The 22,860-nt window shown below is 40.8% G+C and overlaps 1 protein-coding gene across 1 annotated transcript in view; it reads left to right on the top strand.

Moving 5' to 3' along the window:
- Positions 1-6,680: 6,680 nt before the first annotated feature.
- LOC104314242 (ras-related protein Rab-10) overlaps positions 6,681-22,860 on the top strand; it is a 33,463-nt gene continuing 17,283 nt past the window's right edge. The window contains 4 exon segments of the mRNA XM_069779243.1: positions 6,681-6,722; positions 6,725-7,007; positions 13,142-13,202; positions 14,309-14,447. Of these exon segments, the coding sequence (XP_069635344.1) occupies positions 6,681-6,722; positions 6,725-7,007; positions 13,142-13,202; positions 14,309-14,447 (525 nt within the window).

The raw sequence follows: 22,860 nt of genomic DNA, 5'->3' as shown, positions 1-22,860 counted from the left end.
TTGCAGAGCCAGCCTGAATTCCCTGCATTTAACTGTTTTATCTACTCACATTCATTTGCCTTCGAAATAAATAATATTTTCTAAACTTTTGCAGCAATGTTTCTGCTAGGAATATAGTGCCTGACCTTTGAGCCAATATAATTTATTGGACCATCTAATAAAATTGGTATAATAGAGTAAAGAATCAGGACTATGATACTCTTATACATGTTCTGCTAAAACCTTAATCCCTTTTTCCTCAGTTTATCATGGTAACACACATTTTTATCAGTAACAGCTAAACAATTGTCTTTCAGTTTTCTCTTATAGCAGTTTCTTTATTTGAATAATAATTTTCAAGATTAATATAATCCTGGAAATACACAAAAAAGCCCTGCATCAAAAAAATCATTTTAGCATTTTTTCTCTGAAAAGATGCTTTCTACCACCAAGCTAACACCCATGTAATTTTTAAGGTCTGGTTCTTCCAAATGAATCCTATTCTTTTTACAATATGTTTCAACTTTTGTTGCAGAGAGTCACAAAATGCTTATTTGGTAATTCATAGCAAAACACTTAATTTTTATTGAATTCAGAGAAGAGGCTGCAGGCCATAGGAGACACAACCTGACAAACTTCCTGGAAACCTAGAAAAAAGAGAAGCTGCTAACTTGCATCCTGCAGATGGGCAAAGCATTTATCTAAAAAAAGGCTAAAAGTGAAGTTGTGAAATTATAGACAAGTGGCCTGATGTCAATGCCCAAAAAGCCAGGGCTAAATATTTATTTTGTAAACTCACAGAGCTGAAAACCTAGTCTTGATGAAGATGAGTCATATCAAACCTAATTTCCTTTTCTCCCAGAGTTACTGGCTGCTTAGACAGGAGGCACCTTAGTCTATGCTCTCTTCATTTTTTAATGTGGTTTTATGTGCATTCTGATGGCTTTTGAATGGCAAAAAATGCAAATATAATATAAATAAGAGGTACATGTAGTGCTTGAGACACCTGAAACACTTCTGAGCAGTGCGGAAACTCCCAAGTGTGCAGCTGGGGGTGTTCACCAGGGCTCCGCAGCGTCTGCTGCAAGAGTTCACTCCACATGGTCAGTAACTGCCTACGCAAAGACATCATCTCGTTGCCCCACTCCGCACAGATAACTATTGGCAACCCAGCACATAAAATATTTCAAACATTTCTATCTGATAAAAACACATTAACGTAATCTTTATGAAGTATCTGGAGGGTAAATGAATCTTTTAAAGAATTAGCTTTTAATATCTTATTGTCTAAAGCTCTACGTAGGCAACAAAATTAATTACTAAATTTCTGTGGGTCCAGCAGTTTCCATTTAGCATTTGTGCAGCAAGGTAACTTTTGAAGTTCCTGATATGAATTTAGAAATGTAACACTGAATAATGATTTTGAAAATCTTGACCACATAATTAAGCAGCGACCCAAAGAAAGCACAGTTTTGAGTAACAGGGAAGTCAAAGAGACTCTGGGAGGAGTATATGTATTTAAAGTTCGTACTTCTCAGGCTGTTCAGTAAGCAAGGCTGACAGTGAGTGACTGACAGCAGTAGATCACTCAGATACTAGAACTGGTCAAAAGTTTGGTTTCCCAGAAATTTCTGATTTCATTTCATTCATTTCATTTTCAATACCAGTGTACTGGTATTTCAGTACTAGAGATGAGGCAGGCTCAAGCTAAGGGAAAAAAAAAACATTCGTGACCCTGCCATAGATGTTGTGAGTTTTTCGGAGCAAACTTCAGGTATCATCAGGATTTTATTAACTATACAGATGGCAGTCAGTATGGTCTCTTAAAACAGCTATTCCTTCTGCTGCTCCAGATTCGGGAAAAAATCATATGCTGCAGAAGAAAGGGTACCTTTATTGATATGGGAACTTTAATATTTTTAATTTTAAAAAAGTGTTCTTAAAGTTGCTGAGTGACAATTTTACTAGGAAGCTACTAAATATTCATAGCTAACAACTTCTGTGGGTCCAAGAGCAACAATGTTGGACAGGGCTGAGCACCACACTTGCTTGGTCTCTTTGTTGGTCTCAATTTTAAGTTTTTGAAGGGGTCAGGACCCCTGATGTAAGGCTTGGATTACTTCGGTTTCTTCTGCTAATATCTGTCTTCCTTATTAGGTCAGAAATGTGACTCTGAATCTGGAGGTACCGAGGGATACTCTAACTGGAGATAATAAGCTAACCCAGTAAGTAATGATGACTTCTATTGTTAAGGAAAAAAAAAATTAAAAGCCCCTACAACTCCGAACCAGGTCATAAGCAGCTATAAACAATAGGTACCTCATTGCAATCACTTTTCAACAGCGTTTTCATCAGTAACCCCACATTTGAGTCATTCAGACTCGGAGAGGTGCCCTGTTCTCTGATGAAATCTTAAAAATTATATTCCAGTTTAACAGCGAATCCTCTCTCTTAAATAACTAAAATACTTTACAGTTGGCCCAGAAATTTCATTTAAGGATTAGTGAACCCTGTTTTGCCTATCATGAGTAATTTACCTCACTTTTGTCCACTCAAAAGTCATTTTATCTCAACGCTAATGAAAGCAAAGAGTTTCACTTCGGTCACTTAACAGAATCTATTCAGTGAGTAATCTTGACATGAGCAGTGACTTAGTACTGAGGATTTTAAATCCAAATTAAACCTTGCTCTTTCTTCTCATTACCATTTTTAGCTTACACCTTGAGTTCAGGAAAGCTTGCATGAATATGCTGCTAATATTTGTAATTGCATTAGTATTCTAATATTCCATCAAAATAATTTCAAATTGAAATACATTTAACCTCTTTGCAATATTTTTTAAGCTTTATTTCATTAAGGAGGCTGTGGCATCTGTAACGGTACCATTATGTTTCAGAAACTGGGCTGTACTTCAGTGCTGCTGTTTCTTCATCCTTGGCATATAGTTACGTTCATCTCCTTAACTGTTGTGGGTTTTTTTTTTTATAATGGTTGCTTGCAAGAATGTCCAAAGCAGGCTTAGTGACAAGATTATGCTGGATGTTTTCCATGAAATATGCTGCTGAAGAATCAATCTGGTTCCTTCCTGCATTCAGAGTAATTTTCAGTAGTTTCTGTAACTGCACTGAAGAGTTAGCCCACCTTTTGTAGGGGTCTGGCTGTATGAAAAATCAGTTGCTGTAAAAATTCATTGACTCATCAGGAGAGATTGGGGTAATATGCCCCACTAAAGCAAACCAGGAGGTGAATCCCCAAACTTGTGTGAACATTTTCCAAATTAAAAAATATAGTATTATCTTCTTTGCCCAAAGTCCTCCAGTACTCTGGGAGTAAACTGAGCAGTTATTCCTAAACTGAACATTCCAGATAAGAAGCGAAAATGTATGATATCTACAAAAGTAACACTAATCATTTACAAGTATTCAGTGAAAATGAATGCAATGTTGTAATAACCCAACATTTTATAAAATTAAATTCTAATAATTCTAGTCATTTTTCTGTGTGAAAATGAACAGGTCTAAATGCTATTTAAAATTATGTTGTTATTATTATTACTATTTGTCACGTTACTGGAAAGATAGAGTCAAAGAAATGGAAGTGAGCAATCAAAAACGCTGAATGAGAGGCAAAGACATCCTTTCCAAGGATATCTCAGTGAATATCATGGAAACTTTGTTTTGTGCTTTGCACTGATTGTCTTGTAGCTGCATAGTCATTATTTTCAAGTCATTAGCTTCATTAAACTAACTTTACTTATTATTAGCTCTATAAATACAGTAACATCATACAGTTTACAAAGATCCAGAACTTTTTGATAAAGCATGAAACATGAATTTTAAAGAAAAATCAAACTTCATTCATTGAATGGTAGCTTTTCAAGGAGCTAACTTTTAAATGGTTTTAGTCGGTGGTAAGAGATGGAAAGACTGTCCCCTTGTGGATAGGAATATGAGGAAAGTGATACTCTAACTCACTGATAGCAATGGTAACCCTGGGCATTTGGAGTTTTGTTAGGAAATTAGCTAGAATCCTGCCTTGCACATTGCTCATAATCAACATTTCAATGTACAAAATACTGTGGAGAGCCTTTTAATTTAAATTGGTTGGCCTGACAGACAACAGAGGGTAAAGATTGAGCTAATGTAGCATCATTGCTAACACCATCAGCCCAGGCTATCACCTAAATCTAACTGCTGTAGGCAGCTGCAGTGTTGCCCTCATTTGGAGAAAGCTATTTTGTGAAGAACAGCTTTAGAGTCGAGAAGGGGAGAAGGCTCCACAATAAAGACAAAGTCTTATGGTATATCTATAAACCAATGTGCTGCCCACATGCATGCATCTGCCAAGCCCATGCTAGAGCATCCACCTACAGGGCGAAGCACCAGCCTTGTCCTCACTCCTGCAACCACACTGACAGAAGGACTGGAGCAGGACTGATTCACAGCTGGCTGCAGACACCCGTCTGTTGCTGCAGATGTTAGATTATCCACAAGTGTTACAGATTCCCCATACATATTGTCACCTCTGATCCATGAGAACTACCAGAAGATGCCTGATCCATGAGAGCTACCAGAAGATGCTAGCACCCCATCATTGCTCAGACCAACAGTAGCTTCAAATTTCTGCACGGGGAAGCAGAACTTCACAGGGCTGCTGAGATAGCAGGGGATGTTTCTCATAGGAAGAGTTCTGGTTTATGAAGTCCAGTCCTTCCCTGTTGCAGGCGGTTATAGCCTCCCTAACAAATTCATCTTGTTCTGCCTTTACTAAGATTTTTCTCCCAATCACCTCAATTGCAAGAATTTTCTGAAATATCATTAGAAACCTCACAATTTTTAGCTTGGCCATATTCATGGTCAGTGTATAGCTATTCGCTCTATTATCCTTTTGTCTAAGCAGCTTTTATTACCTCCTTATCATTTAATCCCTGGCAGAGAGTAATCACACTCCCTCCTAGGCTTTGTTTTGTTAAACTAAGCAACCCACGTGCCTGCAGCTTTATTGTACAGGACAGGCTCCCCAAATGCTTTCATAATGTGATGTGTTGGCTGAAAGCATCCTGTAGGGTCAACTTCTTCTGCCAACAGTCATTCAAGAATGCATTCAGTCTCACCAATACACAGCCTTTCTCTGTCCCTAATGGGAACACTTTGACTGATGCCTTCTTTGGTAGTAGGGCTTTTTTTACACAGTCACATCTCAGAGGTCACTCCTAAAAAGACCAGCTAACTCAGTAGTTGATTTTATCAGTCATTTGCTACTGATTATTTCCCAGCTTGCAGCAGAAATTCTCGTTCTTCCAGAAATGAAGGAAACTGCACTGATTGAGAAACAAGTTGCTGCCACCCTTTGAAGATCTCCTACCACAAAGTCCTAAAGGTTTGTGGCTAACCAGTCCAATAGTGCGAAGCTGAGGTGTGGGTTGGTGTGTGGTTCAGAGTGGGGTGATGGGGAAGTAAGCCTGAAATAATACTTGGCCTTTGACAAGAAGACGTCCCGAATTGTGCTAGGTGGAACTCACCCAGTCATAAATTGTCCTCCACAAAAAGCGAGTATGTTACACCTACTGCTCTGTGATACATGAATCAGTTGAGGGGTTGCTTGAAGGGTTGAAGATGAAAATGTCAAAACCTGTGGGGAGTCATTACAGGCCTAGATAGAAGCGAATAATTTGTAAATGTCTGTTAGTACTTTTAATTCAAATATATCCCACTCCTAAACTTGTGGCCAAGTTGAACGTGCACATCGGCAAATGGCCAAGGGCCCTATCATTTGGGCAATGTGGGATTCTGGTAAAAACATCCAGACATACATGTGCCAAGCCTACACCGTAGATATACACATTTTTTTGTATATTAGAGGTCACTTTGACTGTCAGATGATAATGAATCAAAAGTGAAAAAGAGGAAATACTTAAAACCGATTTCCCCCGCCTCTGTCTGTAATGCTAGGAAGTAATGAGAAACCAGACTGTTTATTTCTGTATTTCTCGGGGGAATTGTTATGGGGGTTGTGAAAGTTCCCTCCTTCCTCCCCGGTGATGCAACTTCACGAAAAAAAGCGCATCTTGGCATGATTTCATAACCCTAATTGAGGGCCACGGCTGAAGCGCAGCGTGGGGAAGCCTGCAGAGGACCTGCAAGGGGTCCAGCGCGGCCCAGTTCAGCGTGGCGGTGGAGGCTGCGCGCCAGCGGCCGTCACCTGAAGCGGCTGTCCGGCTGTCTGTCAGTCGGTCACCTGAAGGCAGTCGACGGCGGCTAAGGGAGAGCGAAGGCCCGGTCCGGAGAGGGCGGGTGAGCGCAGCCCTGGTGCCTCGGCACGACGGCGCCCGGCCGCGGTGGGCTGCAGCTCTGGGACTGCTGCAGGCCACAGCACCGCCTTACAGCACGGCATTGCCTCACGTCAGCCGTTTTGGTCGCGGTTTTTCTCTCTTTAGCGACCACAGGAATTAAATAACTTAGGGCTTGACCGCTTTCGTATTTGCTATAGCACGCGCGCAGAATTTTGGCTGCGTAAGGACGGCAACGTTCAGTCGGATTGCAAAAAGCAGCAGGCAGACGCTCTACGCTTGAAAACCGGTTTAAAAAGCCGGCTTCGCTCCCCCGCAGCCCGGCACTCCACAGCAGCATCCGGGGCTCCGTGCGGCCCGGCCCACCTGTGCGGGGCGGGTTGCGGCGGCCGCCCCGCAGGCGCCGGCGGAGATGGTGCCCGGCCCCGGCCCCGGCCCGGGCCCGGCCGCCGGCCGCCCGCCCCCCCCCCCCCCCCCACACACCCCGCGGGCGGGGCCGGCGCCCGCTCCCTCACAGCGGGGCGGCCCGCGGCCCCGCGGCCCCCGCCCCGCCCCGGCCGGCACTCGGCGCCCGCCATGGCGGGGCTGGGGCAGGGGTGTGCGGGGAAGGCGCCGCTGCTGGTGAAAATCGTGATGGCCGGGGAGTCCTGCGTGGGGAAGACCTCCATCGTGCGGAGGTACACGGAGCCCGGCTCGCCGCCCGGCGGGGCTCCCACCTCCTCCTACTTGGCCACGATCGGTGAGTGACCGCGGGCCGGCGGCGGCCCCCAGGCAGCCGCCGGGCTGGCACCTGCCCGTGCCCGCCGGGCGCCCCCGCCGCCCCTCGGCGCCCGCGCCCCGTACCCCCCCGCGCTGCCCGCCAGGCCGCCGCACGGCCCCCGCAGCCCGCCGCGAAGCGGAGCCCCGCCGGCGGGCGGCTGCGTGGGCACGCCCGCGCTCGCCGCACGCCCCGAGGGACTGGCGAGTGTCCCAGTGGGCCGGCAGCCGCCTGGGCGCCCGCTTGGCTCCCTCACCGCCGCGGGCGCGCCTCCTGCCCGCAGGCCGCGGGGGCACGGTTCAGACACGACCTTCCCGGCACCGGCGGCTCGGCACTGCCCGTCTTGGAGCTGTCACATCTCCCTCTGTTAAACTGTTGGGTGTGTCGGGCCACGACTAGCAGCTTAAACCTTCGCGGAGGTTTGCCAGGCTGTCGGGAAACGTGTCAGCCTGGCTCCCGCACCTCTTTGTGCCGGCTGTCACGCTGTCCTTGCTGTTTGTCTGAGGCGTTCGGAACCGAATCTTTTTTTAAAACTTTTGAAAACAACTTGTTTCTTAATGTTCCTTGTTGCCCGCGGCGCCGGACGGAGGCCGTGCTGCCGTACACCTCTGCAGGTGCAGAGAAAACGGTATCTACCTCAAAGAGGTGTCAGACATCAGTAAAATATCCAGCTCCTCCATCTTGCATGCTAGAAAGGGATTTAACCTTGTGCTAATAATTTTAACGGTGTAAAGTCAACATACCTTCTACCACAGGTAGCTGCGTGCATGATCATTAAAGCAGAGCCGTTGGTGTGATGCACATAATTAGCCCTGCCAGACCAAGGCAGTTTTGTGCTGCGCCACCATGCTGTCTTCCCACCACCTCTGCAGATGGGAGGTGATGGGGAACTCCCCACTGCCGTGGTACGCCAGCCCCACGGTGCCATGGGGAACGGCAAGTTGACCGTCCACATGCTGAAAACGGGGTCGTCAGCATGAAAACCTGTGGTTTGATTTGCCGTGGAGATTTTCCCAATTTCTGATTGGGAAATTCTAATTTTTAAAAGTTTGTGTGTGTGTGTGTGTGTGTGTTAAGAATTATTTTTCATTTTCCGTGCTCTTGAAGAGAAAGTATGAACAAGAAATTGCATACTCCTTCATTTGCAATATGCATGGCTCTTTTATACATTTTTCGGTGTGGGAGGAGTTGGCGTAACTGAATAAGTAACAGGTAGTAGCTGTGGCAGCAGTTCGTCCAGGGAATTACTTAATGTATGTGAGATGACTTGACCTGCCCACATGAGAACTGCTGAACTTGAACCACTTTTTATTTTCTTGCCCATTCTTGCAAAGCAGCTTCTGAAACCAACACAAACAAAAAGGGAAGAACACAACTAGCAGTGAAATCATGAAATTGATTCTTACAACAGGCAACTTGTTACCAGGCTTAGCAAGGAGTACCAAAGAATGGCCGTGAAAATAAACATCAGCTTTGTTGATGCGTTTTATATTGGAACATAGATTCCTGACCATGAGGTTGTTATTTTGAGACACAATTTCTTTTAATTCAGTCCACTGTGGAGTCAAAAACTCTTGTATGGTGGTAATATTAAGAATATATTTTCCAAGTTGTGGGTTGAAATACTTTAAGGAATAGTTAAGATAAAAGAGTTTTGTGGCAGTTATGGACTGAGATTAACCTTAGTAGTTTTATTACTGTTCCTGAAACCTATTCTTGAGAGATATAAAAACTTTTTAAGCAAATGTTTATCTGAAATGTAAATGAATCATCCACATGTGGTATTTGTTATCTGAATGTGATTTTAAAGTAATTTCTGAAATACCATGTTCCATTTAGTTCCATCTTAGGAGGTATATTAGAGCTCAGACTTTTAAAACAAATGGGATTGTGAGTGATGGCTTCCAAAAGAGTAATGTTGGAAGTTTCTTTTTAATGAAGTTGGCTACAACTGAGAGCGTGGCCTATAGGTTGTGGCCTGTAACAGTGTAAAGGAAGAAGACACAATGCAATGGTTTTTCTGTTTGTGATGTCTTTTCCCTCTTTGTTGACATCATCGAAACAAATAACCTGTTTTCATCTGGATGCCTGTTTCATACAAGCTCAGTCAAATGATCCCTGCCTGTCATGCAGCCTACTGAATGTTCATCTGATGTTAATTGATTTTTCACGCAACCCGTCCAGCTGGAACAGTGATTCGAGTGGAGGGAAGATTATCCAGGCTGTGCAGTCTCTCAGCCATCTGAGTTCCCTGACAAAACCATGTGCCACCACCTTCCTTAGTGGCAAAGGGTCATAGGCACAGAAGTTAAAAGGTTGTTGAAAGTCTCATTTCTGTGTCATGATGAATCACAGGTTCGTATTACTAGGAAAAATCCTAGTGTTATTGCCGGGGGGAAAAAAAAACCCAAACATTTTGTAGTAGGCTCCAGTAGTAGTGAACTTTTCTAAAATTATATATTTTATGGAAAAAAAAATGCATCCACAATAAATTTTCATTGAAAGCTTTTTATGCAGCACTTAAACACTCAAGGCTGGGTGCCCTTCCTCCTCTTCAATTACACAGTTTGGGTAAATTATAAGCAGTTATAGTTTTCTAATTAAACTTATACGCATCATAAGGCAGATGCATTGTATTATGAATAGACTATAAAGAATAAATGTTTTTGTTTAAACAATGGCATTGCATATAAAGCCATAGAGAAAGTTTATGAACAAAACCCCTTTGTATACAAGTGAGCAGGATTCTGGTCTCACAGGCTGCGAGTTTGTTATTTTGCTGTATTACAGTGGCTGTGGTCCTGCAGCACACATATTTTCTGTGAGAAATGTTTCTGTAGTGGTGTGAGTCCTCCCAAACCTGTCATAGTTGAAAGTGGTGCAACTCCCACTTTAGGATAAAAACATAAAAAAAAAAAGATAATTTTATTTTTACTTTTTCCTCAAAAGGAAACTTCTGCTTTTTAATGCCTATATTTAAAAAAAAAAAATTAAGAGTGAGGTTGCAAATTCAAGTGATTTACACATTTTTTCTAATGCGTGATAAATTAAGAGAACCAGTTCTGAAGTCTGCGTAGATTCCCTGATACTTCAGAAAAAAATAGAGTTAATCAACAAAAATGAACCATATTGAAGTAAAGATGTCCTGTGTTATTAACGCTAGTAGTAATCTGCATCTTAATTATTTTTTTTTTTTTTAGAAGGCTGGATTTTTTTTTTTTTCGCTCTTACTTTCCTAACAAACCATCTTATCCCAGGAGTTGTTCTTCTTACCAAAACGGTAATTATTAGTACTTGTGACTGCTCAGATACCAGTCCGCTTCAGATATTCCTTGACATGTACAGGAAAAGAGTCTGACTCAAGTAATGCACCAACAGCTGGTAAAGGTTAAGTATGGGTAGGAGTAACACGGTGGAAACTCAACCCACAGCATCTCACTGGGCATTTGCCAATTGACCAACTGCTTCCCTGTTTCTAGAGTTGAAGATGCTGTATGACAGTAAGTGGGCTAGGTAGAACCTGCACCTGGGCATGGACCACCCTGTCCCTGCTATCACTTGCATCCTGCTAAGCTGCTCAAACTCATATCTTCTCTGGATAAACGTATTTTTTTTAGTCTTTTATATCAGGAACTTGCCAGCTGTATCGAAGTGAAAAGTGTGTTGTAATTTTCTCTTTGAAGAGGACTTTTGCAGATGGCCAAAGACTATTCTATAGGTATTGAGGGAACAGAGGAGCAATTCACAGCTGAGTTCCCCTGCGGCTGACTATCTTGATGCTTTTTAGACCTAATTGTCTTTAAGGTGCCTCAGTCCTAACATTGGCATATTTATTATTTGGAACATAAAGAAAGGAAATTAATCTCATGGCTATAAAACTTGGAAATAACAACTAGAATTTGAACTTCTACCCAGCATACCTCTTCTTGGTTTTATTTGACAGCTTAAAAGAAGCAAGTACAAGCTGTTGCATTCAAATAACATTCATCTCAAGAGCAGTAATCAATGCTCGCTTTGTTATGTTGATCATGTTGTATAATACATGGGCCTAAAAGCATCTGAAATCTGTGAGCTGTCTTTGGCATTGTATTTCTCATTTTTCTTTTCTGTCTTTCCAATTTGCTAAGTTTGCTGGAAATTTCATATAAAGACATGAACAATTCATGCATGCAGAACATATTGACTTCTGTTTTTCACTAACATTCATTGACCTTTTAGGTCAATAAATTTTGAAGTTGACTTAAGAAGTCAATAAGCCTTATTTTAATTTAGATTAAGTTTTAGTCTGATTCAGCACTCTGCTTCCCTTTTTATAAATAAAAAAAAGCTTATAGTAATTTATTATTAAAATGTATGTCAACTAAGAACTGTTTCCTCTAGGTCTGGGAATCCCTGGCTGGATTCTAATTTTTTGATGTATTCCCAACGCACCATTTGAAAGTGACATTCCAGCCTTCCAGTGCGTACTCTGTCCCTCTCAACTGCTCTAACATCAGCTGTAGAAAGTGATACAGATAATTAAACAAAACCATGTGAATGTTTTCCATCACGTTGGAATTTCACCTTACATGAGCAAATTTGACTTAAATTACATTTCCATCTGACATTATTAATTCCATCAAGGAAGCTTTGTGTAATATTAATTACAGATACCAATTATATTATTTCATCTTTCCTTTCCATTGGAGCTTCAATAAAAATTCATCAAGTGAAGGACATGATTATCATAATAATTTTAAAAACCTACCTAAACTCTTTTACCACACATAGACACAGAAATGTTAATAGCATTGGAATCATGCATGTGAGAGTGTACTTGTCAAAGTTTTGTGCACAATACATCCATCAGTAAAACGGAAGGGAGCATTTCCTTTACTGCATTTTTGGTTTATTGCCATGGATGCTTTCCTTTGATGAAGTCATTTGGCAGACAGGTTCTTAGAGAAATCAGTGCAATGGTATTAATTTAAAATTTTTGTGCTTTTTCAGTCTGTTTAGTTCTTTCAAATGTCATTACTACTAGTGAAAAGCCACTCAAGTCATGTTAAGTAGCCATATTTTGACCTTATGGAATTTTGACCATGCAGTATGGCCAGCTATTGCAATGTCACCTTAACTTCACTTAATATAATTGACAAAAATAGCCTTATTGTTTTTCAGTGGGGAAAAAAAAATGAGCAGAGAAATTATAGAATGGTATTTCAAATTTCAGCACTTGAAGTAATTGGAAAAAAAATGGTTAACTGTGAGGAAATGCATCACTCTAAGATGGCAGCTGATAGCTGGCAGATTCTAATATTAAGATTGAAGCTCCAACAACCCATAAATCCAGGTATCATCTACCACATTTGGAGTACTAATTTGATAATATAATAAAGGAAAATACTATAAATTATAAAGAAAGTATCTTTGAGGAAAGATCTGTAGTGTATGTAGAGACAACATTCTGCACTGATTTCTAGTGCTAATGCTTGCTTTTAGCATTAGCACTCTGCATCTGGGATACACAGTGATTAAGGCTGTAGAGACAATTATCTTCATTTTGTGAAATCTAGTGTATGTTTGTCTTTGTATTTAACTAGTGCAGCTAATTCCTATTCATGTTCATGTAACCCTAGATTATTTTTTTTTTAGGGATTTGGAAGTAAGGACAGAAAAATGGTGTTGTACATGTAACAGCTTTGTAAGCATTTCTACCTCCCCATTCATAGCTACCATGCTGTTGTGATGAAACTGGAAACAACTGTAATCGCCAGTATATCTGCCAAGTATTACTGTGCATAGGCCATGAAACTGCTGTCATGTCACTTGCCTATTCATGGAAATACCTACACGTAGTGTCAGAATATCTGCACCTTTGCTTTGACCTGCCCCTCCATTGCTTTGTATTGGCATTGCTTTGTATTGTATTTGTGTAATGTATTGGCATATAGTTGTGTTCACCATTGAATAATTCCCTTTTACAACTTCCATTTTGAATGTATGTGGTTGGCTAGTTATTCTTTGTTTGATACAGTTCCTTTTCACTTTTTGTTCAAAACTGCATGATAACTAGAGCTAAGAAACAATTTTCAAAAGGAATTCATGCTATGAGAAATGTTTCTTCTTTCTTCTAGGCATTGATTTTAAAGTAAAGCCAGTAACGTTTAATGGTACAAGAGTGAAACTTCAGATATGGTAAGTTTTAATTTATATCATAAATGAGACCCAGCTAAATTGCATTACAGCATGAAAAATCTCATCTGCTTTTAATTGCATGTCTTCCTAAAGTGGAATTGTTCCTACTAGGTCATTTTAAAATTTGAATTTGGCCTAGGGGAGCATATTTTTTGCAGCAACTAACGTAGTTAAAAAGAGGGTTGTCGCTAGGCTGCTTCAATAATAAAACTTCACTGTTGCAGCATACAAACAATGCGGATCTATGATCCATATTAAGTATATTTAATTGTATAGGAACATTGAGGGAAGTGACAAAGCAAGAAAATTTGATATTTCATTACCCATCAAATGTATGTTCAAAAGGGTCACTGAGAGCTAGTAAGGTGAATCTTCGGGAACTTACATTCTATTTTTTGTTTTTTTGAGGTTTTTCTAAAGGCTGTGTAGGGCTACTGACAGCCATCTTTCTAGGCATCCGATACTGAAGGTTATCTATATTTACCAGTATTTAACTTCTCAGGAAGTAACTGTGTATATGATTTATCCAGTATTAGATGTGCAGTTACTCCATCTCGGGTTTTAATACAAAAGTCTTGGAGACTTGTTTACAGCTTTCTTAAGGCATAATTATGTGTAGGAATCTCTGCATCCCTGTATTTTATGGCTTTTTCCCCAAACCTACCTTTGATCTAAACCAGTTTACTGTCTGTGTCGCAGTTTACAAATGTCAGAATATGGGATGTCATCTGACTCCTGCAGTGCTTGTACTCCAGATTTTTATTTTTTTTTATCACCTGACTTGTACTGATCTTAATGATTAACTGCATATAAAGAAGCAATGATGGGCTTGAAGTTACACTCAGACTTCAACCACTGGTTTAGCTTCCCTAGTAGGGCTGTAATATTCAGAATAGATTTCCAGTGTATTTCTTTCTCTGCTGTGTCTGGCACCCAGGTTTTCTCTCATCCTTATCTTTTCTTGTTCCTTTCATGTTAGGGTACACCATTCAAAGTTTGGACAGTACTCCTTAAAATAAAGTGATTTTTCTTGGGGGTTCTGCAGTTTGATCATCTTTTTTGTTGTTGTTGTTTGTTTGTGTGTGATTTCTTAAAATTTCTTTCAGGGATACTGCTGGCCAGGAACGATTCCACACACTCAGTACCAGCTATTTTCGTGGTGCACAAGGCTTTGTTCTTGTATATGACATCACAAATCTGGACAGTTTTCGAAATATAACGAGCTGGATGAAAGACATACATGAGGTAAATATATCTAACAGTGGTTGATCTCTTAATGAAGTTAGTTAATGAGTTACTGCAGTTAATGTTTTAAGTGACTGCATGAGATTTATTCTTGTTCCTTGAGCTGTATGTTTCTAACCAGAATTTCTTACGTTTAACTCAGCACACAGTATGACAGTAGGATTAATGTTATCTGAAACTGGAATACAGTGTAGATTATACAGGACAAGGCCATGGTGATGCAGGAGTGTTTTCTGAGGTACTTTTAAAACATAGCTTCCAATCCAGTTTTGCACATGCTGAGTTACGGTGCTTTTGTCACTGGTGTGGCTACATACAAGCCAGTCTCCATGAGCTCATCCCAGGATTTTAAATGGCTTCCATGGTCAAAATTCCATATCACAACCAGTGATTTCCCTTTCCTAATTTCATTACTTTAGTGTAGTTACCTCATCCCAAGAATCCAAAGAAACAAATCAAATGAAACATCCTTTTCGACCTTGCCAGATATTCCCTTTGAGAGGATGGTTTCAAGAATCATAGAATTATTTAGGTTGGAGAAGACCTTTAAGATCAATGAGTCCAACCACAAACCTAGCACTGCCAAGTCCACCACTAAACCATGTCCCTAAGCACCACATCTACACATCTTAAATATCTCCAAGGGTGGTGACTCAACCACTTCCCTGGGCAGCCTGTTCCAGTGCTTGACAACCCTTTCGGTGAAGAAATTTTTCTTAATGTCCAATCTAAGCCTCCCCTGGCACAGCTTGACGTTTCCTCTCGTGCTGTCACTTGCTACTTGGGAGAAGAGACCAACACCCACCTCACTCCAACCTCCTTTCAGGTAGTTGTAGAGAGTGATAAGGTCTCCCCTCAGCCTCCTTTTCTCCAGGCTAAACAACCCCAGTTCCCTCAACTGCTCCTCATGAGACTTGCTCTCTAGACCCTTCACCAGCTTCATTGTTATGGACACGCTCCAGCACCTCAATGTCTTTCTTGTAGTGAGGGGCCCAAAACTGAACACAGTACTTGAGGTGCGGCCTCACCAGTGCCGAGTACAGGGGAACAATCACCTCCCTGCTCCTGCTGGCCACACTATTTCTGATGCAGGCCAGGATGCCGTTGGCCTTCTTGGCCACCTGGGCACACTGCTGGCTCCTACTCAGCCGGCTGCCAACCAGCACCCCCAGGTCCTTTTCTGCTGGGCAGGTTTCCAGCCACTCTTCCCCAAGCCTGTAGTGCTGCATGGGGTTGTTGTGACCCAAGTGCAGGACCCGGCACTTGGCCTTGTTGAACCTCATACAATTGGCCTCGGCCCATCGATCCAGCCTGTCCAGATCCCTCTGTAGAGCCTTCCTTCCCGCAAGCAGATCAGCACTCCTGCCCAACTTGGTATTGTCTGCAGACTTACGGAGGGTGCACTAGATCCTCTCGTCCAGATCATTGATAAAGATGTTAGAAACAGAACTGGCCCCGATACTGAGCCCTGGGGAACACCACTTGTGACCTGCCACCAACTGGATTTAACTCCATTCACCACAACCCTTTGGGCCCAGCCATCCAGCCAGTTTTTTACCCAGCAAAGAGTACCCCTGTCCAAGCCATGAGCAGCCAGTTTCTCCAGGAGAATGTTGTGGGAGGAACTGGGGGAGGAAAAGGAGAATCCGTTTTTGGTGGCAGTGAGCTGTCGGTCAGATCAGCTGCTTGTGGTACTGCAGCCAGAAACATGTACTTTCATGTGACATAGGAAGTGATTCAACAGCACATGGCTGCCAGGCGGGGAGTGTGTTCCCACCTCCCTTCCTGCTTCTGAGCGTTGGCTCCCACTGTGCTGCTTCTGGAGCTCGTCAGAGCCCAGCGAGGTTCACTCGGACTTTCTAACATGGTAGAAAACTTAACACAGCAAAACCAGTTGAATGGTTTTCTGCTGCATCAGTTAGTCTTAAGAGGTTCATAGACAGGTCTAACAGTTATTTGAGTTGGCGCAAGGTAAACAGGAGTAAGAAGGCCAGGAGGAGAACATGTGGGAACAATGTGAAGGAGGAACCAGGGAGGGGGGAGTGGGCAAGCCCTTAGACATCAGATAATTCAGCTGCCTGTAACCCTGTACCCTGACTCTTTATTGCTAGGTCTCTCTTGATGTGTTCTCTGTTAGGTAGAGGCAGGTCAGTTTTAGAATGGAATAGTTCTCCTGGAAGGGACCTACAATGATCATCTGGTCCAGCTGCCTGACTAGTCAGGGCTGACCAAAAGTTAAAGTATATTATTAGGGGCATTGTCCAAATGCCTCTTAAACACTTGGGGCATCGACCGCCTCTCTAGGAAGCCTGTTCCAGTGTTTGACCACCCTCTCGGTAAAGAAATGCTTCCTAATATCTAGTCTAAACCTCCCCTGGTGCAACTTTGAACCATTCCCATGTGTCCTGTCACTGGATACCAGGGAGAAGAGCTCAGCACCTCCCTCTCCACTTCCCCTCCTCAGGAAGCTGTAGAGAGCAATGAGGTTGCCCTAAGCAGTAACATGGAAGTTTGTAGTTAGCGTGATTGTGTAAGTTAGTATGCTTTTGTAAGAATCCAAGCAAGATAGCACTCTTTATTGATTAAAATCAAGTAAACATTCAGGTAGTTTTTGTAATACTCTGTGAATTGGTAGGAATATGACATAATGGATGAGAGAGTTCATCTTGGGAAAGTGGGCTCAAAATAAAACCATCAAACGCATCCTTTTCTCTCTTCACAGCTTCAGTATACGGATGAATTCATGAGCTACACATGGTCATATAACCAATAATATATATGTAGGATATCTTAAACTGTTGGTAAAACACTACATTTATGTTACCTCAGTATTAAGAACATTAATATGGTGACCTAGCACGTCATAATCCTTGACCTTCGAGCCATCTTAAAAGTCTTGGTGGCAACAGAGCCTACCTTGAGTAATGTGTTAGGAAGGAGATTTGATGATACAATATTCTTATTGGCTTGTCTGCACACCCTTCCAACTAATACACGTTTGTTACTTTGTTAAGAAAAGTGTGTTTCCTTCTCCTGTTAGGCAAACCAACAAAAGTTATAGCTAGATATGTCAGTGGTGGTACAGTTTGATGATTAGCTAAGATTTAACTCAGTGCACGGTATGATAGTAGGTGTAGTGTTATCTGAATCTGAATATGTAGATTATCCATATATATAAATTTTTATATACATAAAGACATGTATATACACGTGCATCTATTGATATGTGTATGTGTGTGTATACATATATATAGAGAGAGATAGATACATATATAAAAAATACTGACCTACCTTCATACTGCCTTCAAAGGGGTCATTTTGTTCTCTTTAATTAGATCAACAGGATGGCTGATTCAGTGGGCTACAATGCACAACCACAAATGCAAAGAAAGTATCAGGACCATGTGGCTGGAGTGGAGGGAAGGATGGGACTAGCTCTTCTAGCCAACATGCAGGGTTAGGGCTGCTGAAGTCAATCAGGAAATCACACCTGCACAAGCCTACTTTCTGTTTGTGACACTTAAAAGCTTTCATGTAAACATACTCAAGCTATTAATATTTAGATTGTTTAATCTTAACCCTGAAGGTACTTTGTTAGTTTAAAATTTAAAAAATGGAAAAAACCTCAATTTAAAACAATTTCTGGGAATGTAAATTGCATGATTGATTGTACCAATCTCAAAACTAGCAATTAGTGAGTGTTGTAGTAGAGCTAGATAATAATAAAAAATTTAATTTAGTCCTAGTGGGATATCAATTTCTGAAGTGTCTTGGTGAAAATATATGGGGCCATTCATTGCAAAAGAAGTGTTTTTAAGCAATAACTGTTAAAACACAGGGCATTTCATGAAAATTAATTACTCACTGGAGGTTGGTGACATTCCCTGCATTTACTTTGGTCTGTGAATGCAAACCAGTATTTAATTCCCCACAAATGGCCAGTATCAAACTGGCTGTTGCTACAGCACCCCTAAAAATGTGCAAATGTAGACATTTAAAAAAAATTAAAACGAGAAACAGATACAGGTTTCATTACACATCAGACTAATAGGTAATGTAAAGCCTGCATCTGAACAAATCAAACAGGATTTTTTGAGACAATTCAGTTATTACATTATGCTCTCATTTTTGAATTCTATGTACATAGAGATTTTAAACAAAGTTTTTTAAAAATCTGTTCAGTGTGCTAAGCCATTCTTATAACAGTTGAAAATAACAATCTAAGCAATTTAGCATTCCTAAAAACTCCATTGATTTTATAAAAACTAGCCAGTCAGTGCTATTACAATCAGATTACCAGTAATGTTCTCATTGTATTTCAATTATTTTAAGTGTGGAATACAGCAGCTTTCCTATTAAAAATGAATTATTGTTCAAGGAAGTTCAAGACATAAATATGCTGCCATATCTGTATTGTTGTAATATTTGTATTCAGAACTAGAGGAAACTAAGTAACATGACTGTACTTAAAAAAGCTTACTTGCAGATTAATATCTTAGGACATTATTGGCAAAAAAATTGGATTTCTAATGCACTCATTAGGAGCATGATAATTGCGGGAAAACTACTTTAGAACCTGAAACCATTCTTTATTTGTAGGCTTGTGGGTGATGTCCAATTTGTTAAGGTGTTCCTCTTGTCTGCTGACATGGCTTTTAGCTATTGTATGCAGCTGTTCTCAAAAGCTGATTCTGTTTGGCCTTTAAAAATCAGATACAAGTAACTGTGTACCAAATCCATTTGCAAAGAACAGTTCTTTCCAGGCTGTTCTGAACAAACTTCCAACTAACACATGAGCAAAAAGTTCCTCAAAATAGGTCAAATGCTCAAACAGGTGCCCAGAGACGATCTGGAGATACTTAAAACTCGATTTAACAGGGTCTTCAGCAGCCTGACCTGACTTTGAAGTTGGCCCTTCTTAGAACAAGGGATTAGACCAGATGACTTCCAGAAGTCCTTGCCAACCTAAATTGCTCCATGATTCATGCATGGCATCTGGGTCTCCAAAAACTTTTGACATAGATGGTAGGCCCTAGTTTTCTTTTAAATACACTGGACTGATTTTCGTTGTGCTAGTCTGCTGGTGTGGCATGAAGATGGCAGTACCAGTTCTTAATGATTATCTGCTGGAAATTCTCTGCTAGCACAGAATTTTCTGCATGGGGAGGACAGATTCATTTTCTCATGAAGTAGCAAGTCTCGGTGACATAATTTAGTGTTCTTGGAATATATTAGCTTTCTATTTATGCTCTCTGAAAGAAGTGACTCCTCAACCAGGATGTGACATGTATGGCTGTGTTGGGTTATGGCCGTTTTTTCATAGTGCCCTCTTCTGGTTTGGTGCATTAGATGCATCTGAGAGTTGGGAACCTGGACTGTCGTTCAGTATTTCTGCATCATGCTTAAATAAATGCACCACAGCAAAATGCTTTACAAATGTAAATTAGCTTGACTTCAAACTCTTCTGAGTTTTTCATCTTTAGATGGGAAAGCTTGGTGCCAAAAGGATCGAATCGTTCCAGTTCATAGGTGGGTTCGTTGTTACAACTCTGGTTAGAACTGAAAATTCTTGTTCTTGTCACTCTGCTAAATTGGTTTATCTCTAATCCTAGACTAGTTTGAGGATAAATTGGTTTATATCTAATCAAGTCTAAGTTTGCTAACAGACAAATTCTGCCATTTGTACAATTCCACTGCAGTCCTGGAAACCAGGCATTTGTAACTGAGGTCATCATGTGGCACTTACTTAGAAAAGTATATGGAAAGAGTCATATGTATGGGAATCATAATATGAACACTGCCTGTGTGATGCTGTCAAAGAGATTGTGGGGACAGTGTATTCCTAACAAATTATTCTTCATTAATACAAAGGATCAGTTTCTAGTGTCATTGTCTGGTGAGGAGGAGGAGGAAACTTCCCAGCTTTACGGCCTTCCCCAGCTCAGCCTTCATCTTGCAGCATGAGCATGCATATTTCTGTCTCCTCTTCAAATCTGAAAAATTATATTAATGCTACATTTCTTCCTCAAATAGAAACTAATTAAGCATTACCATAGTGTATGTATCAGATCGGAGTTCTTGATTTCACTGTTTTGACCTGCAAACAAACTTCTGTTCCCTTTTCAAACTGTAATCAGTTAGTATCAACATCATGCAGCCCTGCACAGCTACACTCTGGAAATGTGGTGGAGGGACAAGATGGTGATTCTGGATAGACAGCTTTATGCAACAAGGAGTCTGGATGAGCTTTGGGTCATCACGCTCGATTTGCTGCAGGAGAGGGTTGAGGCCAGCCATTACACGGTAGGGTCTGCGCTCACCATTTAAAAAGCGAAGGGATAGTTTCTCCCAATAACCTTTAAGTACAAATGTGATGTAGTTCTCTTTCGATAAAGGTGTCCGTGCTACTTTTGACACATAATTTCACAGCACTTCTGTGAAATAGTTTTCCCTGCAAAATGAGAACAAGTGCAGAAAAAAAGACCTAACATTGAGGGGGGTTGGGGGGAGAATTACATAGAAAAGGGATGAGCAAGATACTTTCCCTTTTGCATTCTTGATTTCTGTTAATCACCACACAGTCAAGGAGTTGGGTCTTTACCTGGTTGAGTGCATAGGCTAGGTGAAAGTTGAGCAGTACTGTAATTAGTTCAGGGCGTGGATGGATGGCTCCTATCACAGCAGGCTGCTGAAACGCACCGTGGTATTACTGTGTGCGAGTCCGGTGTGCCTAGTCCGGTCCCTGGCACTGGTGCGTTTGAGGCTCTGGCACTGCTCCCTCCTGTGGCCACCGGTCACAGCAGCCTGGCTTCTGCTACCACTGGCTCCAGCTGCCAGGGAATCCAGTGGGGGAAAAAAAACCTTTTGCTGAGACCTGGTGGCTCCACACTCTTCAAAAAAACTTGGTCAGTCTCGACTCCAATTTCTGGAGACAAATATAGTGCTGGATATTTCTTTTTTGGACGTTTAAAAAAAATCAGGTAGGTTTTCTCCAAGGTCAGATTATTTTTATTTTAAATTTCAGTAAAATGTGAATTCTGAAATGTTAAAACCAGAAGAAAAACTGAGGAGAGTGAACCAAAGAATCTGGATGTATTTTTGACATACCAAAGCAAAACACTTTCTTTTTTCACTTCTCAAAAAAAAAAAAATTTCTTTTTGCCTTGATGAAATTGATGAAATTTTTAATAGTATTTTTCCATGACATGTGAAAAAAATGTTTCCTGACTCTATTAGCTTAGTCAGTGCTGACTTGCATAATAGCATCTTAACAACTGTGAAATAACTATCCTCTTTTTAGCTATAGATTTTGCATTTGGAAGGCTTATTCCTGAGCTATAAATAAAAGAGGATTAAAATACACAGTGAGCTTTTGGAAGCACTGAAGAGCCATATTTTTGGCCAATTCAAATCAGTGTACCTCTGCAGTTTTTATGCCAACTGAGCACATGGTCAAACTTCTGCCTAGTTGTATTGACTTATTTTTTTAAGACTTCATCTATATAATCAGGTTTCAAAATTTAAAATGGACGTCATTTGGTGTATATTTTTTAGTTTTCTAAAAGCAAGAAACTGCAAGATACCATCTTTAAAAAAAAGGAGTACTTGAGTGCTTTGGTGGAGGATCCATTCAAAGTGAAAATATATTATTACATTAATATAATGTAGAAATAATAGTTATTTGCTGAAATAAATACTTACTGGCCTGGTATCTCTAACCTCCTTTAAATTTTGTTACTATTTGAAGCTGTTTAGAAAGAACACTCGTACTGCAAAAATTTGTGCTGTTTGTACAGAAGTACATTTACAGGATGGTTTTATGGCTTTGTACAGAAAGTGTGCTAGTATTTCCCTTTGACCTTTTATTTCAGAGTGAAGTCAAATGTCACTTGTAAAACCTTCAGCTACATACAGTCTTAAAAAGTTGGTTATGTGATGATATTAAATTGGCTATTTACCCTATTTTAGGGACTGATGTACGTAATTTTATGTAGGAGGACCATTGACCTTAATGAGTAAAGCTTCGATGCATTCTGAAACAGCCAACATTTTGGTCTATTAATCCAGGTTAGATTGATTCTGTATTTTAGGCCTGTACTTTGTACTCTTATGATGAGTTTACTTCATTTTAAGACTACATTATCTTGAACATCAGCTGTGGGTATGAAATGAAATTAGCTGACTCTAGAATGAGAGTGGATTAAAAAAAACCGAAATAGTGTTCTTCAATAATAAATTGTGCCTACTGCTGTACTCTACAAATTAGGCAACTTAGTTGTAAAAGTGCAGATGGACTAAAAATAATGATTCTGTCATCCTTTAATGAATAGAGGTTTTTCTTTGTATTTCTCTGAGGGGAGGTACGTGTGTCCATGTGTATGTGTGTGAGCTCTGGGGAAGACAATTGTCTGTG

The sequence above is a fragment of the Haliaeetus albicilla genome, chromosome 3 (genome assembly GCF_947461875.1).
Source record: "Haliaeetus albicilla chromosome 3, bHalAlb1.1, whole genome shotgun sequence".
Taxonomy (NCBI): domain Eukaryota; kingdom Metazoa; phylum Chordata; class Aves; order Accipitriformes; family Accipitridae; genus Haliaeetus; species Haliaeetus albicilla.
The sequence above is the reverse complement of the archived record's forward strand: the minus strand, read 5'-3'. Positions and strand labels throughout refer to the sequence as shown.